Consider the following 14,917-nt stretch of genomic DNA (forward strand, 5'->3'; position numbering starts at 1 on the left):
ATTTCACATAAATGCCAAATAAGGAGAATATAATGCCATGTAAGGTAAAAATAACAACAACAACAACAACACCAACAACAGCAAAAACCGAAAAGACAGAAAAAAGGCGAAAAAATGGCTCATTCCCGTACCCAATTGAAGATGCTCAAATTATTTTTCCCAGTCACACTTTCGCCATCTGATAAAGAATAATCCCAGACTCAATGTTCAAATAATACTTCGTTTTATTACAATAAATCTCTTTAACTCATTCTTCCTTATTACCTTATCAGCTATTGTGACCAAAACTACAAGAGACATCAATCAATCAATCAACCTCAGTGGATTACTTTGCCAGTAATCTAATAGCAATTGCAGGGAATTGCTTAAATAACGTAGTTTTATTAATTTAGTGATATGTTAAGGACCAATCACAGAGAGTGTAGTATTCCAATTATTTTTAAAAATGTAGCTCGGTTAGCGTCTTACTGCAGCCTAGTAACTACTTAATGCTGCGTTTTAACAAAGATACTTCTATTAATCTCGTCCAGTACGACCCACGCTTTTCTTGATGGTGACGTAGTGTTAAGTCGTTGCGTAACGAGGTCAAGGGAAGAGGTACCAGTCCTCACTACCCTGCGGTTTAAGTCGTCAGTGGAGTGGCTAGGTAACACAACCTGCCCCACTGTAAGAAGACTTTCGAAAGCTCTCCTTAGTTACGAAACTCAGTTCCCACGGCTGAGTGTTGCAAAGATATAACATTACATCACCATCATTACGCTACTACCCTGAATTTTGTTTTTTCATGATATAACTCTGAAGGATAACACATACCATCAGGCTTCTATGGGCCGCCTCTTAGGGCCAGGTCACTAAAACTGGCACGTCCTTCTAGTCGTTCAGCCAAAGAAAATCAAATGCTCGACATCTTTCAAAGTAATATTTGATTTTTTTAAATAATAATCCTACGCTAGTTATTTTGAATACACGCTATCCATCGACTGAAATGTCACCAAAAGTAGCGCGACCTTCTTATTTCTGAGATCTACAAAAGTAAAGGCAATTTACCCAATTACTGGAGCAAAAGTAACATTGACATTAAAATAAGATATTAAAATATTAAAACTTGTGTCTGATTAAATAAGCTCAGTGAAAGTCAAAACTATTAAATCTACAATAAAAATTAGGATAAAGCCATGTGGTCTAACAAAGCACTAAATACAGGAAACTCATAAATGAGTTGTCTGTGACATAGGCCGTAACAAAATTAAAACTTCTGACGACACTCAGCAGTAGTATCCTATACTCTTGTATCAAGCACGAATGCGATAACTACCATCAAATCTAAGCGACATTACTGAGCCTTTAACCAATGCCTTGGTCGCATCAAAGATAAAAAAAGAAAGAAAGAAAAGGCTTTATTGCAAAAACGATTTGACAAATTACCATCACATAGTGCATGTATGGATATGGAATAAAAAAATTAAATTTGTCAAAAGGAACAAAGAGTGATTGCTTTCGGCGCAATTACAGCTAAGTAATATGAAACATTTTCTTCTTTGAATCAATAACAAGATACGATTTTCCCAGATTTCACAAGAAAATCGCACAATGCACAAGAGCCTTGCCTAACTTCCTGCTTCACAGGTTACATCTAAATCAAATATGAGCCACGTGGCGCGCCCGCGTTCCAAATAGCTCTTTAAAAGGCAGCGGCTTCTCACAACCAAAAATGCAATCGATGAACATCTTACCGGCTTCATGCGAGCCTGACTTTGAATGACATCTGATGCTATCCGTAATTAGCTTTTTTTAACTTCACATTTACATCTTGCTTTTCAGTTGAATCCCAGTTGTTTACACAATAATAGATCATTTGTCCAAAAATAACATTCAAATATTACACATCAGTATGAACTCTTAAACAATCTGATCATGATATCCGAGATTATGGCATTTACAAGCCAATACAAAAGATATGTCAAGTCCCATAACTAATTCATGATTCCTTATAACATGTAATCCTTTGTTAAACGCTTCTAATCACCAATATCTTAAAATTTATCTCTTTCCTAAATAACAAACATATTTTATAAAGTTGGTTCTAACAATTTGGTGTTAATATATCTTTTCATATTAATCCCCTCTCTTTTTGACAATACGTTGATATTTCCCTTCCATGAGACAAAGCAAAAATTTTTTCCGGCTCATAGCGTACAGATTCAAAGTTGTTGTATGTCTACCGCATCAGTCATTCGAGTAGGTCTCCCCGAACAGATTAAAGAATAAAACTAAAAATCATTCATCAGTTACTAAAACAAGATAAAAAGTTTACAATGTAAAATAGTCCCTCTACTCAATTTTCACCGGAATTAAAAGCGGGGATTTGACTTGTATTGGGTTCCATGCCCTACTCCGTAGTGAGATGGTACCTGAAGATGAGCTTGCGGTAACTGCTGACCTTGCTTACGAAAACGTGTTAGAACCGGTTGGAACGCCGACTGTGCACCTGCTGTGCCGCGGCCTCGCTGCAAAGTACCTAGCTTTCCGTATGGCATATTGTCAAAAGCACGTTGACGCTGAAGGTTTGTATGGTAACGTGCATAAGAGGGGTGGGGATATCCTGAAGGTACAGCACCCCTCCCCTGAGGCCACCAGTTCTCCCTTGGGAGGAAAGGGTCGCTGTAGTGCTGCGGAGGAAGGGGAGGCCGATGGTGAGAAGGCCTCAGAGTGTCTTCCGTTAACGATGTCGTCTTGGCCCACAGCGGAGGAGGGGAAGAATCTCGAGAGGACCAAGGATTCTGATGAAATAACAAATTATGAAAATCATCACGTATTACAATTCAATTTCAACTTGATAAATAATAAAAAACAAATGATAACCGAGTAATAAAACACCTCGCATGTAGGAGGGGTCATAATTTTACCCCCCTCAATTCTCTATGAGAATCAAACCCAAGAGCAAAGACGATCATTAAAAACAAGGAAAGTGCTTCCTTTCCAGCTTTCGGGTAGTTATCGTCGTATAATAATAATAAGATGATAATTCTTTTATCCACCAAGAAGAAAAAGAAAATACTGAAAGAAAGAGGGAGAGAAGGAAGTAAGGAGGGAAACAAACAAGCAAACAAGAAAACGCACGTTTACCTTTTGTGCTAAATCTTCCACACTCCAAGGCTTTCCGACATTAGGTATAAAGGAGACACTATCCGTAGGCATTGCCTCACAACTATAAATTAATCACACAAAATACCATTACATGAACAACGAGAAGTAAGAATGTAGCTGCAGAACATTAAAAAAATACTATTGGACCAAACATATCATAGCCCGAGTTTATATGTTTGGAAACAAGCCTACAAAACTTGATCTAGCACGCGAAGTCACGGCTCACTGGTAAACGTTTTGGTAAAAAATAAAGTTTGATAGACGAATCTTGAACTTTGAAGTAAAGTTTTCTCGAAACCAGAACCTGCAAAGAATTCAATCTATCTAAATATCCCACATAATTAATTCATGCTTGCTACATGAGGTACCTTCCTCCCCGAGCAGCAGCTAACAGATCCGGTCCAGTAATCCCCAGCCCAAGAGAGAATACAGTCTTTCCTCTTCCAGATCCATCAGCGGTAAGGGATTCCTGAGACTGGTTCCAATTGCTCGCAGAAGCCTGCAAAATCAGCAAATAATATTGAAACAATGAATCTTAAAATGCATTTCGCCAATGACCTCGCGTATTATAACAGGTGACAAATATATCTGTTGAAGTCGTTTTGGGCTATAAACTATGATTTGCATATATAACATTAAATCTACCGACTTATTAAATTGCCGCTTCTTTTCGATTGGCATGGCTTGAAAACATAAACGTTCCAAACTTTATGGGCAGATTAAAATCTTTGGCATTGGCAAGGGAGGAAAATTTTAAATTAATACTTACACTGGGAATGTTGGCCCATACTGGGTTGCCATGGATACTGTTTCCATAACTGGACCACTTCAAACCAAGGTCCATAAGTCCTGGGCCTGAATTGCTGGGCAGCAAACTCTCATTCAGACTCTTGGCATCTTCATTAGCCTCATCATTTTTCTCATTTCCTGGGAAATCAGACAGAGACCAGCAGCTGTGGTAGAGTGTGTCCTGTGATCCATGTATGTCTTTCTTATGTAGCAGTGAGCCCTCTGAAATGATGTCAGAGGAATCTGATGGAGGGCTAGCATTCTCCCAAACACTCCTATTCAAGAACAAAAAATGGAATCCAGTTACTTCTTCCCATGTCACAGGTATCTATTTGTCTAATTGACTGGGGAGAAATTTTGTGAGAATAAACTGTCGAGCCCATATGCAAGAGTACAACTCACATTCCAGTCATGTACATCTGTTAAATAAGGAGTGATTCTTACCTAAGGCTCTCACTGATGGTCACTGTTTTCTCATCAGGACACTCATCAGAGCTCACTGTCACCAAAACTGGGCTGGGAGTCTTACTTTGCTTTACCTGCTGGTTAATTGTGATACTCAATGTAGGTGCATCAGCTAAGGGGGCACTGTCGGTACTCTTAACACTCAAATCACTACCATCTTGCTTTGTTTGTGATGGCAACACTGGCTGGGGAGTGTTGGTCTTCTTTTCAGCACCATCAACAGTTTTATTTTCACTTTCTGACTTCGCATTATCTGGTGGTAACTCTAGGACTGGATTTTTGACACCACCTTCTTTATCTTCCTTTGCCGGCTGGTTTTGCTCAGGTTGGCTTTCATTGTCTGCATTTGCTGATTTGACAAACAAAACTGGACATGTTTCAGTTGATGGTGAGGTCTGTGTTTCTGTGGTGATCATCATTCCTTTGGAAGAGTTAACCCCCTCACACAAATTAAGCACTGGGGTGTTAACACTTTCCTTGGTTTCTGACTGACTCTTGTTGCATGATTCCTTTTTTTCAGTTTCTTCATTTGGACATGCAGTTGCAGAGCTAGGAACAGTAATGTTGCTTAAAGCTACACTGTAAATGCTTCCCAGGCCACTGTCTATGGGAGTCATGTGGCTTTCTGCCATGCTTGGATTTGCATCATCATCTGATATTAGCCGATGTTTGATTGGTGCACCAGAAAGGAAGTTTATCACATCTGTGAGTTCTTCTTGAGACGCAAGTGACAATTCACTATGACAGTCTAAAAATAAAGATTTTTTCCCTAAATATGAAATGTTGTTAAATCTCAATCAACCACAAAATAGCTTAGTGAAAGGTGCAAAATATTGTCAAGCATGTACAGTAAAGAATCAAATGGTAGGGCAACATGTAGACTTTGACCCAACCTAGCTTCTGTGTTAAATCTGTTGACGTTGTATTTCTATTTGTGCTTGATTATTGAATACTTTAAAACAATATCTGAATTTTTTCTGTTGACATATGAAATGGAATTTTCTTTCCTTCCAAGAAGCAAGAGCTTTGTACAATTTACATTTAATTGCTCATGAATTCTACTTACACGGCATTGTGCTTTTAAAAGTTGGCAGTGGAAATTGTGGAACAGACTTTGACCAATCGCTTGGTGACAAAGGATCATCAGCCTTGCTCAGCTCTTCAACAATCTTTCCTGAGGTGGAACTAATACTCTCAGGAGCCATTGATTGTTCTTTGGCCCTTCTTGCCCAGTGACGTGGGCGTGGTGGGGGAAGAGGAGCTGGGTCATCAATGTCAGTGTCATGTTCCTCTCCTGTGTCAGTGCTGGATGCAACAGATGTGCGGTAACCTGAAATCCAGAGTGATATGAAATCAAATTAAATGATTTTGTGAAAACAGAAAAACTCTGCATGTATGAACCAAATATTTAGGACAGTTAGGAGATAGGATCTCTGTTTAGACCCACTTCACAGAATGACCCTGGGCAAACTGCTTTAGTAAACATGTAATTATGTGTTTTAAAACAGTGAGGCTTTGTTTAATTGTTACACTTCAGTTGTATAGAAACTCTGAGAGAAATAAACTTCAATCCCCTTCAGATTGCATTCATTTAGACAGAACCAATATCCATCCAAAAGAAAAAAAATGTTTTCCTTATAGATTTTTCTCAAAAAAAAAACAAACAAAATATTGAAGAACATTGGATAAAATAATGCAAAGCTGTAAGTTGAAATAAAGTTTAATTACATAGCTCATTGATCTCACAATAAAATTCACTTCCTTATAGATGACGATAATGTGATCACGATTATTTTCTTTCTGGGATGTTTAATCACGATTTTAATATTTTGCTTATGCACAGTATACCTGATGACTCCTGTTTAGCCCCAGCACCAGATAGAACATTTTGATTGCTTGCATCTACCACAGCATTCAGATTATTGACTGCTTTGGATGTCACAGACTTTCGAGAAAATATCTTGGACGTGGCTTTAGTAAAAGTCTTTCTGAAGCTCTTGTGCTTATGATTTGGTGATATATCAAGTTTGGTCAACAAGGGTGGAGACTTGGAAAGGTCACGACGCTTAACATGAATTGCAGGTAAAGGCCTTTCTCTGTAAACAACAACAACAACGACAAAATTAGGAGAGAAAAAACACTGACAATAATACTATGATACAAATAATAAACAACTTGTTAAAGGATCTGTCAAAAACCACAATAAAGAGATGTTAAGTTATTTACACAATAAGCCTCATTCCTACATGCCCCCCTCCCCCCCCCCCAAAAAAAGATATCCTTAACACTACACCCATTAAGAAGAATCAGTGGAATAGAATTTCCAGAACATATTTTCCCACAATAAAAAACAAAATAAAACAAATACTAGACTAACAACTAAAAGTTGCCTTTATACAGGCCCAAGTGGCCTATGGGGCCAGTGCTTAACTCCAGTTTTCTTGGCATGAAGCCGCTAGGAGTATTGCTACTCCCCCCTGGATGGGATGCTAGTCCATTGCAGGGTTACCCCCAGCACATTTGCTGGTACCCATTTGTACACCTGGGTGAAGAGAAGAACTAAGAACACAACACAATGAATGTCACTCACTTGTCCTCTAAATAATCCATTAAACTAAACTTGGATGTGTAAACAGCATCAACTGTTCCCAGAGGAGAAGGAAAGTCCAAGTCCTTAGACAGGCAAGCAAAGGTGGAGGAGTCTTCTGTGATTATCCTAAAAAAATGAAAAGTGCAAAACCATTTTATGTTTTGGATACTTTACAAGTATGGTAGCATGCAACTGTTAACATGTCGTCTTTTTTGTTTGCCTCTCTCTGTATCCCTGATGTTTGTTTTAGCATTACCATTACTGCAACTGCAGTTATTAAGAGGTTTCACTTTCTAGACTTAAGGATATTAGTCTGTAAGCCAGAGCAGAATACTTAAAGCTTTTGTTGAGGATTTGCACCAAAATTAATAATTCTCCCATCTCACTTGCTTAATGAAATGTTTTGACCAAAACGGCCAGCTACCTTACAAATATATCGCCAAGCAAGAGAATCTTGTTGAAGTCTGGAAAAATTCACTCTTATCTCTTTTTTAGACTATCTCTTTATTTCTTCTCTCATTTTTGTGTTTGAAACTTAGTCATTAACTTTTTAACTCCCAAGATCTAGTAACAAATTCTCCCTTCTTGCTGAAAAAAATTGTTGTTATACAAAGTCTAGCTACCTGATAAAAACATCCTATTTCCATTTCTGATTTATTGACACTGGGTGGTAAATTTACACACAGATTAAGTCTAGCATTTAACAAAGGAATCAGTTGAATATTATGTATCAAACCAAATATCTACATACCATGTGGTGGACACTTCAACATGAATGGATGTTCCTTTTACATACACTTGGGCCAGCCGAGTGTTTTTCTCTTTGCTTGGTTTAGCTGTTACCTGAATACAAGAGTAATGCCATGCAGTTAAATAACAATGCGTAAGTTGCTTTGTAGCATATTTTCAAATACATTCTGTATGCCAAGAACAGGGCAAAAAAAAAAAAAAAAGGCAAGAAAAGAACAAACCTAAAATAACTGTGAATGGTTTTGCTAGTTCTCACAAACATTCAAATGGTTAAAATTCATTGACCAACTCAGGCCACTTAATATAAAGCTTCATAACCAACACTATTGGCCTATTTTTTTTCTGACTTTGTGTTTTGGCTATTAGCAAACAAATACATGTTCCTGTGTTCTACCTTTTGAGTTACAAAGCTTCTAAGTTAACCAGTCCAAAAGTATTATCAAAACAATCAGAGCTGCTGAGTCTCATGAATATTTTCTTACCAAATGGGCTTTGCCAAACAGAAGCTGTACAGCTGTTTTGGCTGCAGAACTGCATGCTGGAGAACAGGCCTCATACAGCACCATCAGCACAAACATATCCAAGGTATCACGATTGAGAGGGATGTCATTCTGCTTTGCAACAGAGCTAACCAGGTCTCTGATACAGTGCTGTTTGGGTTGAAATAAAACTTCACTTAGTGACACAAAAGGTTATGCGGTATAAGAGAAAATGGCTGCATTCAAAAACTGTCCAGTTACACATCTACTTATTATCTACTAAAGGTAGTTACCAGCTTAGATTTGTAATTGTCATTGGCTTTACTTGGAGAGGAGCAAACTTCAGTCAACACATGACCTGAGAGAGAAGAAGAAGAAGAAGACAAAGACAAGTTTATTTTCCCTGTGATCACTTCTTTTAAAGCAACAAGTTTCATACCAGTAGAAATTAGCCCAGAAAGGACACAACTTATCAAGAGGAATAATTTAGAGGAATATATCAAATTTATGGCCTTATGCACTTTTTGGCTGGATAAGAATGGATGACCACAATGATGATGACAATGAAAAGTTAACATAAGTTGCTTTTACCTGACTCTTCAACTCTCAAGATCTGTTTGTCAATTTTCCCCACAAACTACTTCAAATTTCCTTCTAGATCAAGATAACAACCCCTTATTGTATCTTGGATTTACAATACAACATTGAAATAGTGTCTGGCATATGTATCATCTAGTTTATATTAATTTAGTAGCAAGATTACTCATCAAACTATCTCTCACCAATTTTTAGTTGTAATTTTGGAATCTGCTTCAAAATCTGCTGTTCCATTTCTTGAGCAGTAACAGCTTCTGTGACACCACCAGCAGCCATTGCTTCCACTTCACTACAGCAACCCTGTTAAAAGTCATGTCCATGATTTCGCAGTCTTTAAATGTACCAGATGTTCTGATTTCTGAATCTAAAGTGCCTAGGAGCTAAATAACTCTATCTCTTGGTTACTTAGACCAAAAGAATTAGATTAAATTCTGATCATTTCATTTGTTTTGAAGTTGCACAGCATTTCATCACAATCCAGACACAATGTTTTCTGACTAATCTGTATTTATATATTTGACATTATCTCTTGCCATGAATCAGTATTCAAATATAAATTGTTTACCTCTTCAAAAATAATCATCATCAAACCTCCTTCCACAATAAAATAGAGCAGTTGAGTATCGTTTTATGGCCAAAATGTGGCCTTTTCGACGGCCAGATTTTTTGACATAGTCTACTGCATCTGATGATGTTACATACCTTTAGAGCCAGCTCTATTCCCCTGGGATTCCTGTGGAAGCCAGCAGGTATGTCTGCTTCTGGTGTTGGAGCTTGATTAAACACCCTTTTGTAATTCTATAAACAAGCCCCATAAACAAATATGGAATGTCTCTGTTCCTCCTAATTTATGGGATATGCATGGTGTGGAAAATTGGGAAAATTCCCACAGGGAGGGAAGAGAGCTCATGGTTCAATACCCAAAAGTGACATAATTAGTAGTTTCTTTTCGTTAGAATTTGTTTTCTCTCTTTATTGTTAACCTTAACAGCAGTATGCATATTCTCCACACTGTTCTCTATTCATTTCCTAAGATGTTAATAAGGTGAATTTGGTGATCATTTCCTTTATTTCAAGATTTTAATGAATAACTCAGCAGTATTACTGTATGGAGAAATTAGATGATGGTCAGTCTTAGGGTCTAAAGGGTTAATCAAATGATATAAAACATTAAATACTATGTGGCTCATTTTGCTCTTTCCATAGAAACACAGGTTAACCAGCTCTTCCATTTTTAATTCAAGCCAAACCTATGTACAGGGTGTGTATACCCTAAATATTCTTTTTAAAAATCAAACAAACATTACACTGCATGGTAAAAAGTTTTACCTTGAGCAAATTGTTGACTTTCAAAATCAGTTCTTTTCTCTCTGGATCAGCCAGTTCTCCTTGAGCACCCAATGTTAAGAATTGCAACTGTTCCCTACTCAACATCTCTCCTTGACGCAAAGCTTGGTTTGACTGCAAAGAAAAGTTTTGTACTGTAACAGCTGCAAGGACAATAAGTATTCCCTATGGAAACATGTATCTTTTCAATTTTAACATTAGCTTGCACTGAGAAATCTTGATTTAACTTTGATAACAGTTAAGCCTGCACTCCAGCAAAGTGAGCCATCAGGATGAAGCATATCCCAGCTTCGCTGGCATAACATGACAAGGAAAGTTGGTATTCTCTATAAATCTATTCTGCAAGAATGTTATAGCATTTCACCTGATTAACTTGCCAGTTTGCTGGTACTCAACACAAACTCTTGAGTAAAGAGGGAGGCTATGATAATATAGTAAGGAACATGTATTTCCCTCAAGAACACAAAAAAAAAATAACCCTTCCCTCTCTCCCTCTCTCATTCCCTTTCCCTGAGGACTTGAACCTGACCCTCTTAATCAGGAGTCGACCATACAATCTCTTAGGGCATGTCCCCCCCCCCCCCCCACCCACCCAGTGTTGATTTAAGACTTCCTAGAATTTGATGAGCATGTAATTACGAACATGAGTCAGAATGCTAATAAAATGAATTGAGTGAACAAGGACTTCATGGAGGGACATGATGTATGAGTTACCAATGTAAGTCACACTAATGCAATTTGACGATGACAACAACTACAAAAATAACAACAACCAGGGTACTGTTGGTAATGGTCATGACAACATTCTCTGTGATAGCAATCATTGTAAGTTCTGATAATTATAGTTCAATAGTAATCTTCTTAAAGCACATCAAGTACAGCATGCTGATATGAAAATTAAAGAAATTCTGAAAGCTGCAGTTTTCAGAAACATCTTCAAGTTTGTTTTCATTTTCATCCTAAGTTTACAAATATCAAATAGATAAATAAAAGTTGACTTTTCAAACATACTTGAGCAAGTGACAGCCATGTTGCAGTGGCATCTTTGAGAGCCAGGGTGACTTCTCTGTCCCGCAGATAGTCACCAATCTCATGGAACCCACCCAATGATGTTGTCAAGTCAGCTGATGATGACAAGAACTGGGACTGCACTTGTAAGAGTGAAAGGAAACATGATCCCAACATCTAGAAAAGAGGATCAAAATCAGAGTTGACTTTTAGGGTGGTAATTAGAACCTTAATAAAACAAATACACAATAAAATAAAACTTGGTCATGTTGACTGAATGTAAATAGAGACATCAACAATTTATGTATTTGTGCAAAACTCTTCAACAGAACAGTAACTGCATAAAAAAGCAGATTGTAGTTCACTGCAAATTTAAATAAAAGGTAGAAGTATTGACATTCTTGAACATTTTTCAGGTTGGGTCCTCAGTACTGCAATTAAGAAGATGAAAGCATTCAACCCTGTTGCCTTAAAGATTTGTCTCCTTTACCACAAGTTCAACCCCTTAGCTTCAAGTCTTTTTTAACATGGGAAACTGGTTTCCTCCATAGCTTTTAAAAGTTTAATGTTCATTCAGAATCCTTGTAAACTGGGTTAATGGAAAATCGATTTCAATAGGAATGGTCAGACAGGATATTTATTTCTTTATTGTTGCTATCCAGGGCTTTTTCAGCAGTTCATCATCATAAGAGTCACTTCTCTTAATTTCTGCTGTGGGATATCATACAGCATATTAGATCTACCAACAATTTTCAGACTTATCTCATTAATGAGCATCCAGAGAGAGGAAGAGTTATCAATTTCTATGATTTTCAGAAGAGGGATGTTTTTGCGAGAGGAGAGCTTATCAGAGAGGAAAGTTTTATCAGACACTCACTGATGAGAGACAAAATGCACGACATCACACTCCTGACTATTTCCCAGCTGTATATAATATTGAATCAGTATGTATTTTATGGAAACCTTACAATATTTAGAATGAAAGCTGACATAGGCTTTCCCATATAAGTATAACGCTGAACTAAAATGATACCTAGCCCAAGTGAACAATAATTTCAACTAAATCCTCTCCCAGTTTAAGGGAGGAGATTGGTTGGAAAGCATAATCCAATTCAGAGGGAACTCATTAAAAACATGACGCTCTAGATAAAGTTAATCTGATAAGGGGTGGCTTATCAGGGCATTCGGAAAAGATAAACCCAAGAATTTTGGACAGGTTATTCTAATTATGACAGTCAGTGGTCTGTTGCAAATAAAAGTGAGCAGAATCTAAGATATGACAAAAATGTGTCATTCTATTTAGTAGGTCTTTTAGTAGCTGTGATAAACTCTGACTCTGTCAACAAAACTGAACTGTCTAGTATCCATTAACACTGAAAATTTTTTAATTTTGTTATTTTTTCTTAGTGAAGGTGTATAATAAAAGGGGGACTCAGGAAATAGCGAGCTTGTTCTGTCTTTCCTTTTCCTGTTTCCTTTATCTCTTCATGGTAAAATCAAACATGTTTGTAGCTATCAGTCATCCAACAGACTGCTTGTCAATTTTTCTATCAACCCAAAGCCTCAAGCCACAATTAATAACTGTGCTTAAATAAAGAATAAACCACAGGGGCAAAAAGCCTTCCTGTTTAAAAGGAAACAATAGTAAGTGAAAAGCACTTTCATTGATATATATGCACATAGTAAGTGGCTTAATTAGCAGCCAGGTAGAATCTTCTAGAACCACATTTTACTGCAGAAGATTTCAATTCTAGATTGGAAAAAGCAATAACAAAAATCGATGTACTTTTGAAGGTATCAATCAATGTCGAAAAAATGCTCTACAGACAATGAATTCTGGTCATTTGAGGTGGTAGGTAAGTAGAAACATCGGTTGCTTTTAAATAATCAATTAAAATAAGTATGAACAATTAATCTTGAATTTGTATTCAGAATTATGAAAATTATTTTTCACAGTGTCTATGAATATTTACTTGAGGGCAGAATAACTAAAATTCTATCTTGAAAAAACATTTTTCCAAATTCAAGCATATTTATTTTCAGATTTCAATGATAACGTATGCATAGAGTGTGTAATGACATGAAAAAAGGCAGGTAAAATCTTTGCTTCTTTTTGTAATGAAAATAAACATGCAGACACAATTCAAAAGAAAGGGAGTTGATCTGAATTCATTTTATTTCACTCACACCCATATGACTAAAAACAAACCAAGTGGAGAAAGAAAATTCTCACTATGAAAGAAATTAACTCTTTGCATAAAGTTATGCAACTTGCTAGATGTATCAAATACACTTTGAAGTGTGAAAATATTTTCAATTCAGCATGAGGGACTTATAAAAAGATCCAAAACTTTGGTTTTCATTTCGCATTGAGGAGTAATCATTTTAAAGACGTCCTGCTTCCCATTATCAAGGGCAAGAATTTAATTTCAAATCAAAAAACCCAAAAAGACGCCATCTGGGTCTCGAAAAAAATTTGTTTTGTCCTCCACAGCTGATGGCCAACCACTCTTGTTTACATTTAACAAATTCCTCGAACATCTCAGCATTGCCCCTCATACTCTCTCTAATGCACTAGTTCCTTGGTCGCTACGAAATTTTTTCAGCATTTGTTCTGTGATTTTCATGTGATGCGCTCTCTGGCTCTCTACAGTCACGGCTATTTTGAGACCATGACAAAATGATTACACGAGGGCATTTGTTGGTCTGGCCTTGTAACGAGAAATCCATTAATCTACTCAAGCAAAGCCAGAAGATATCTCAGTAAAGGTTAAACTTGTTTAAATTCATCCAGTTATAGTAATGTCTAAAGAGTTTATTATGTCAGACAGATATTTATAACTTCATCCAGTTTATTTAAACCGAAGCAAACAATGAAAGTAAACTGAAGATAATTAAAGCAAGTCTTGGTGCGTATGAAATATCCCACCGCATTGCAGATCCTTTCAGCGTGTCTGTAATCAATGAATCAACACATCATGCCGAATCGAAACAGAACATTCTAGAATCAAAAACAACATACCTTAACTCGATTTTCCTCCACTTCTGAAAAGCTTCTGTACAACTTTTCTTCTTCATTCGTAAGTTCTTCGGTTGCAGCACGGAATCTTTGTCTGGTTGTTTTGAGTCGCTTTCCATCACTGTTTACAAAGCTATCGTCTCGCTCTAACCAGTCCAAGTTTTCTTGACACGATTCGTAATTTTGTACGCTTCTCTTATGCGCTTCAATGGCTCGTCTAAGACCAGGCAAAGTGGCTGTGAACTCGCAAAGCGTTCCCAAAATGTGACTACTCGTGATATGAACACTCGACTTATGAGCGACATGATCGATTTCCTCCACGACTTGTTTCAGCTGTTGAGAAATCTCTAAAAGCGGCGTTTCTTTCAAAACCGTTGAAAAGGCTTCCGCTAGTTGGGAACCAGCCCCACAGAAACCTTTTGTAGCGTCTAAATAACCAGTTATCAGCTTGTCTATCGCCCCGACGTTCGCCTCAAGAGCTTCGACGTTGGCTAGTAGTCTTTGATGATAAGTGACACTTACGTCGTCCTTACTTTCTTTCCATTGATGGTAAGACAAATAGCGCACGCTGTCCATATTTCACACTAAAACAAGCTTGGCAAAAACAAAACATGAGTATACGACGATAAAGCAGAATCGGAAACCCGCAGTTTCTTCCGATCGCAACATAGGCGTTCAACGAAGTTCTCACTTCCTTCAAACATCTGAGTTATTATGAACACGCGA

At 37.3% G+C, this 14,917-nt stretch overlaps 1 protein-coding gene across 1 annotated transcript; it reads right to left on the bottom strand.

Annotated features, from left to right (window-relative positions):
* Positions 1–206: 206 nt before the first annotated feature.
* On the bottom strand, positions 207–14,907 carry LOC113671283 (uncharacterized). The gene is made up of 16 exons (XM_089202066.1): positions 14,195–14,907; positions 11,176–11,349; positions 10,147–10,278; positions 9,520–9,615; positions 9,003–9,117; positions 8,514–8,578; positions 8,224–8,391; positions 7,743–7,834; positions 6,992–7,117; positions 6,250–6,497; positions 5,468–5,731; positions 4,381–5,149; positions 3,917–4,211; positions 3,516–3,646; positions 3,127–3,208; positions 207–2,780 (listed from the first exon to the last, which is right to left on the bottom strand). The coding sequence occupies exons 1-16, from the start codon at positions 14,765–14,767 to the stop codon at positions 2,352–2,354; spliced, it is 3,759 nt and encodes a 1,252-aa protein (XP_089058192.1). The 5' UTR covers positions 14,768–14,907; the 3' UTR covers positions 207–2,351.
* Positions 14,908–14,917: the final 10 nt, after the last annotated feature.

Source organism: Pocillopora damicornis, chromosome 3, assembly GCF_964200805.1.
Source record: "Pocillopora damicornis chromosome 3, jaPocDami1.2, whole genome shotgun sequence".
Taxonomy (NCBI): Eukaryota; Metazoa; Cnidaria; class Anthozoa; order Scleractinia; family Pocilloporidae; genus Pocillopora; species Pocillopora damicornis.

What these genes read in the sequence shown, in the direction of transcription:
- LOC113671283 (XM_089202066.1), bottom strand. Translation starts at nt 14,767, where the DNA reads ATGGACAGCGTGCGCTATTTGTCTTACCATCAATGGAAAGAAAGTAAG. An exon ending in CATGGCTGTCACTTGCTCAA is followed by an intron (nt 10,279 to 11,175) that starts GTATGTTTGAAA and finishes TTTTCTTTGCAG; the next exon opens with TCAAACCAAGCTTTGCGTCA. An exon ending in GCTGCTGCTCGGGGAGGAAG is followed by an intron (nt 3,209 to 3,515) that starts GTACCTCATGTA and finishes ATTAATTTATAG; the next exon opens with TTGTGAGGCAATGCCTACGG.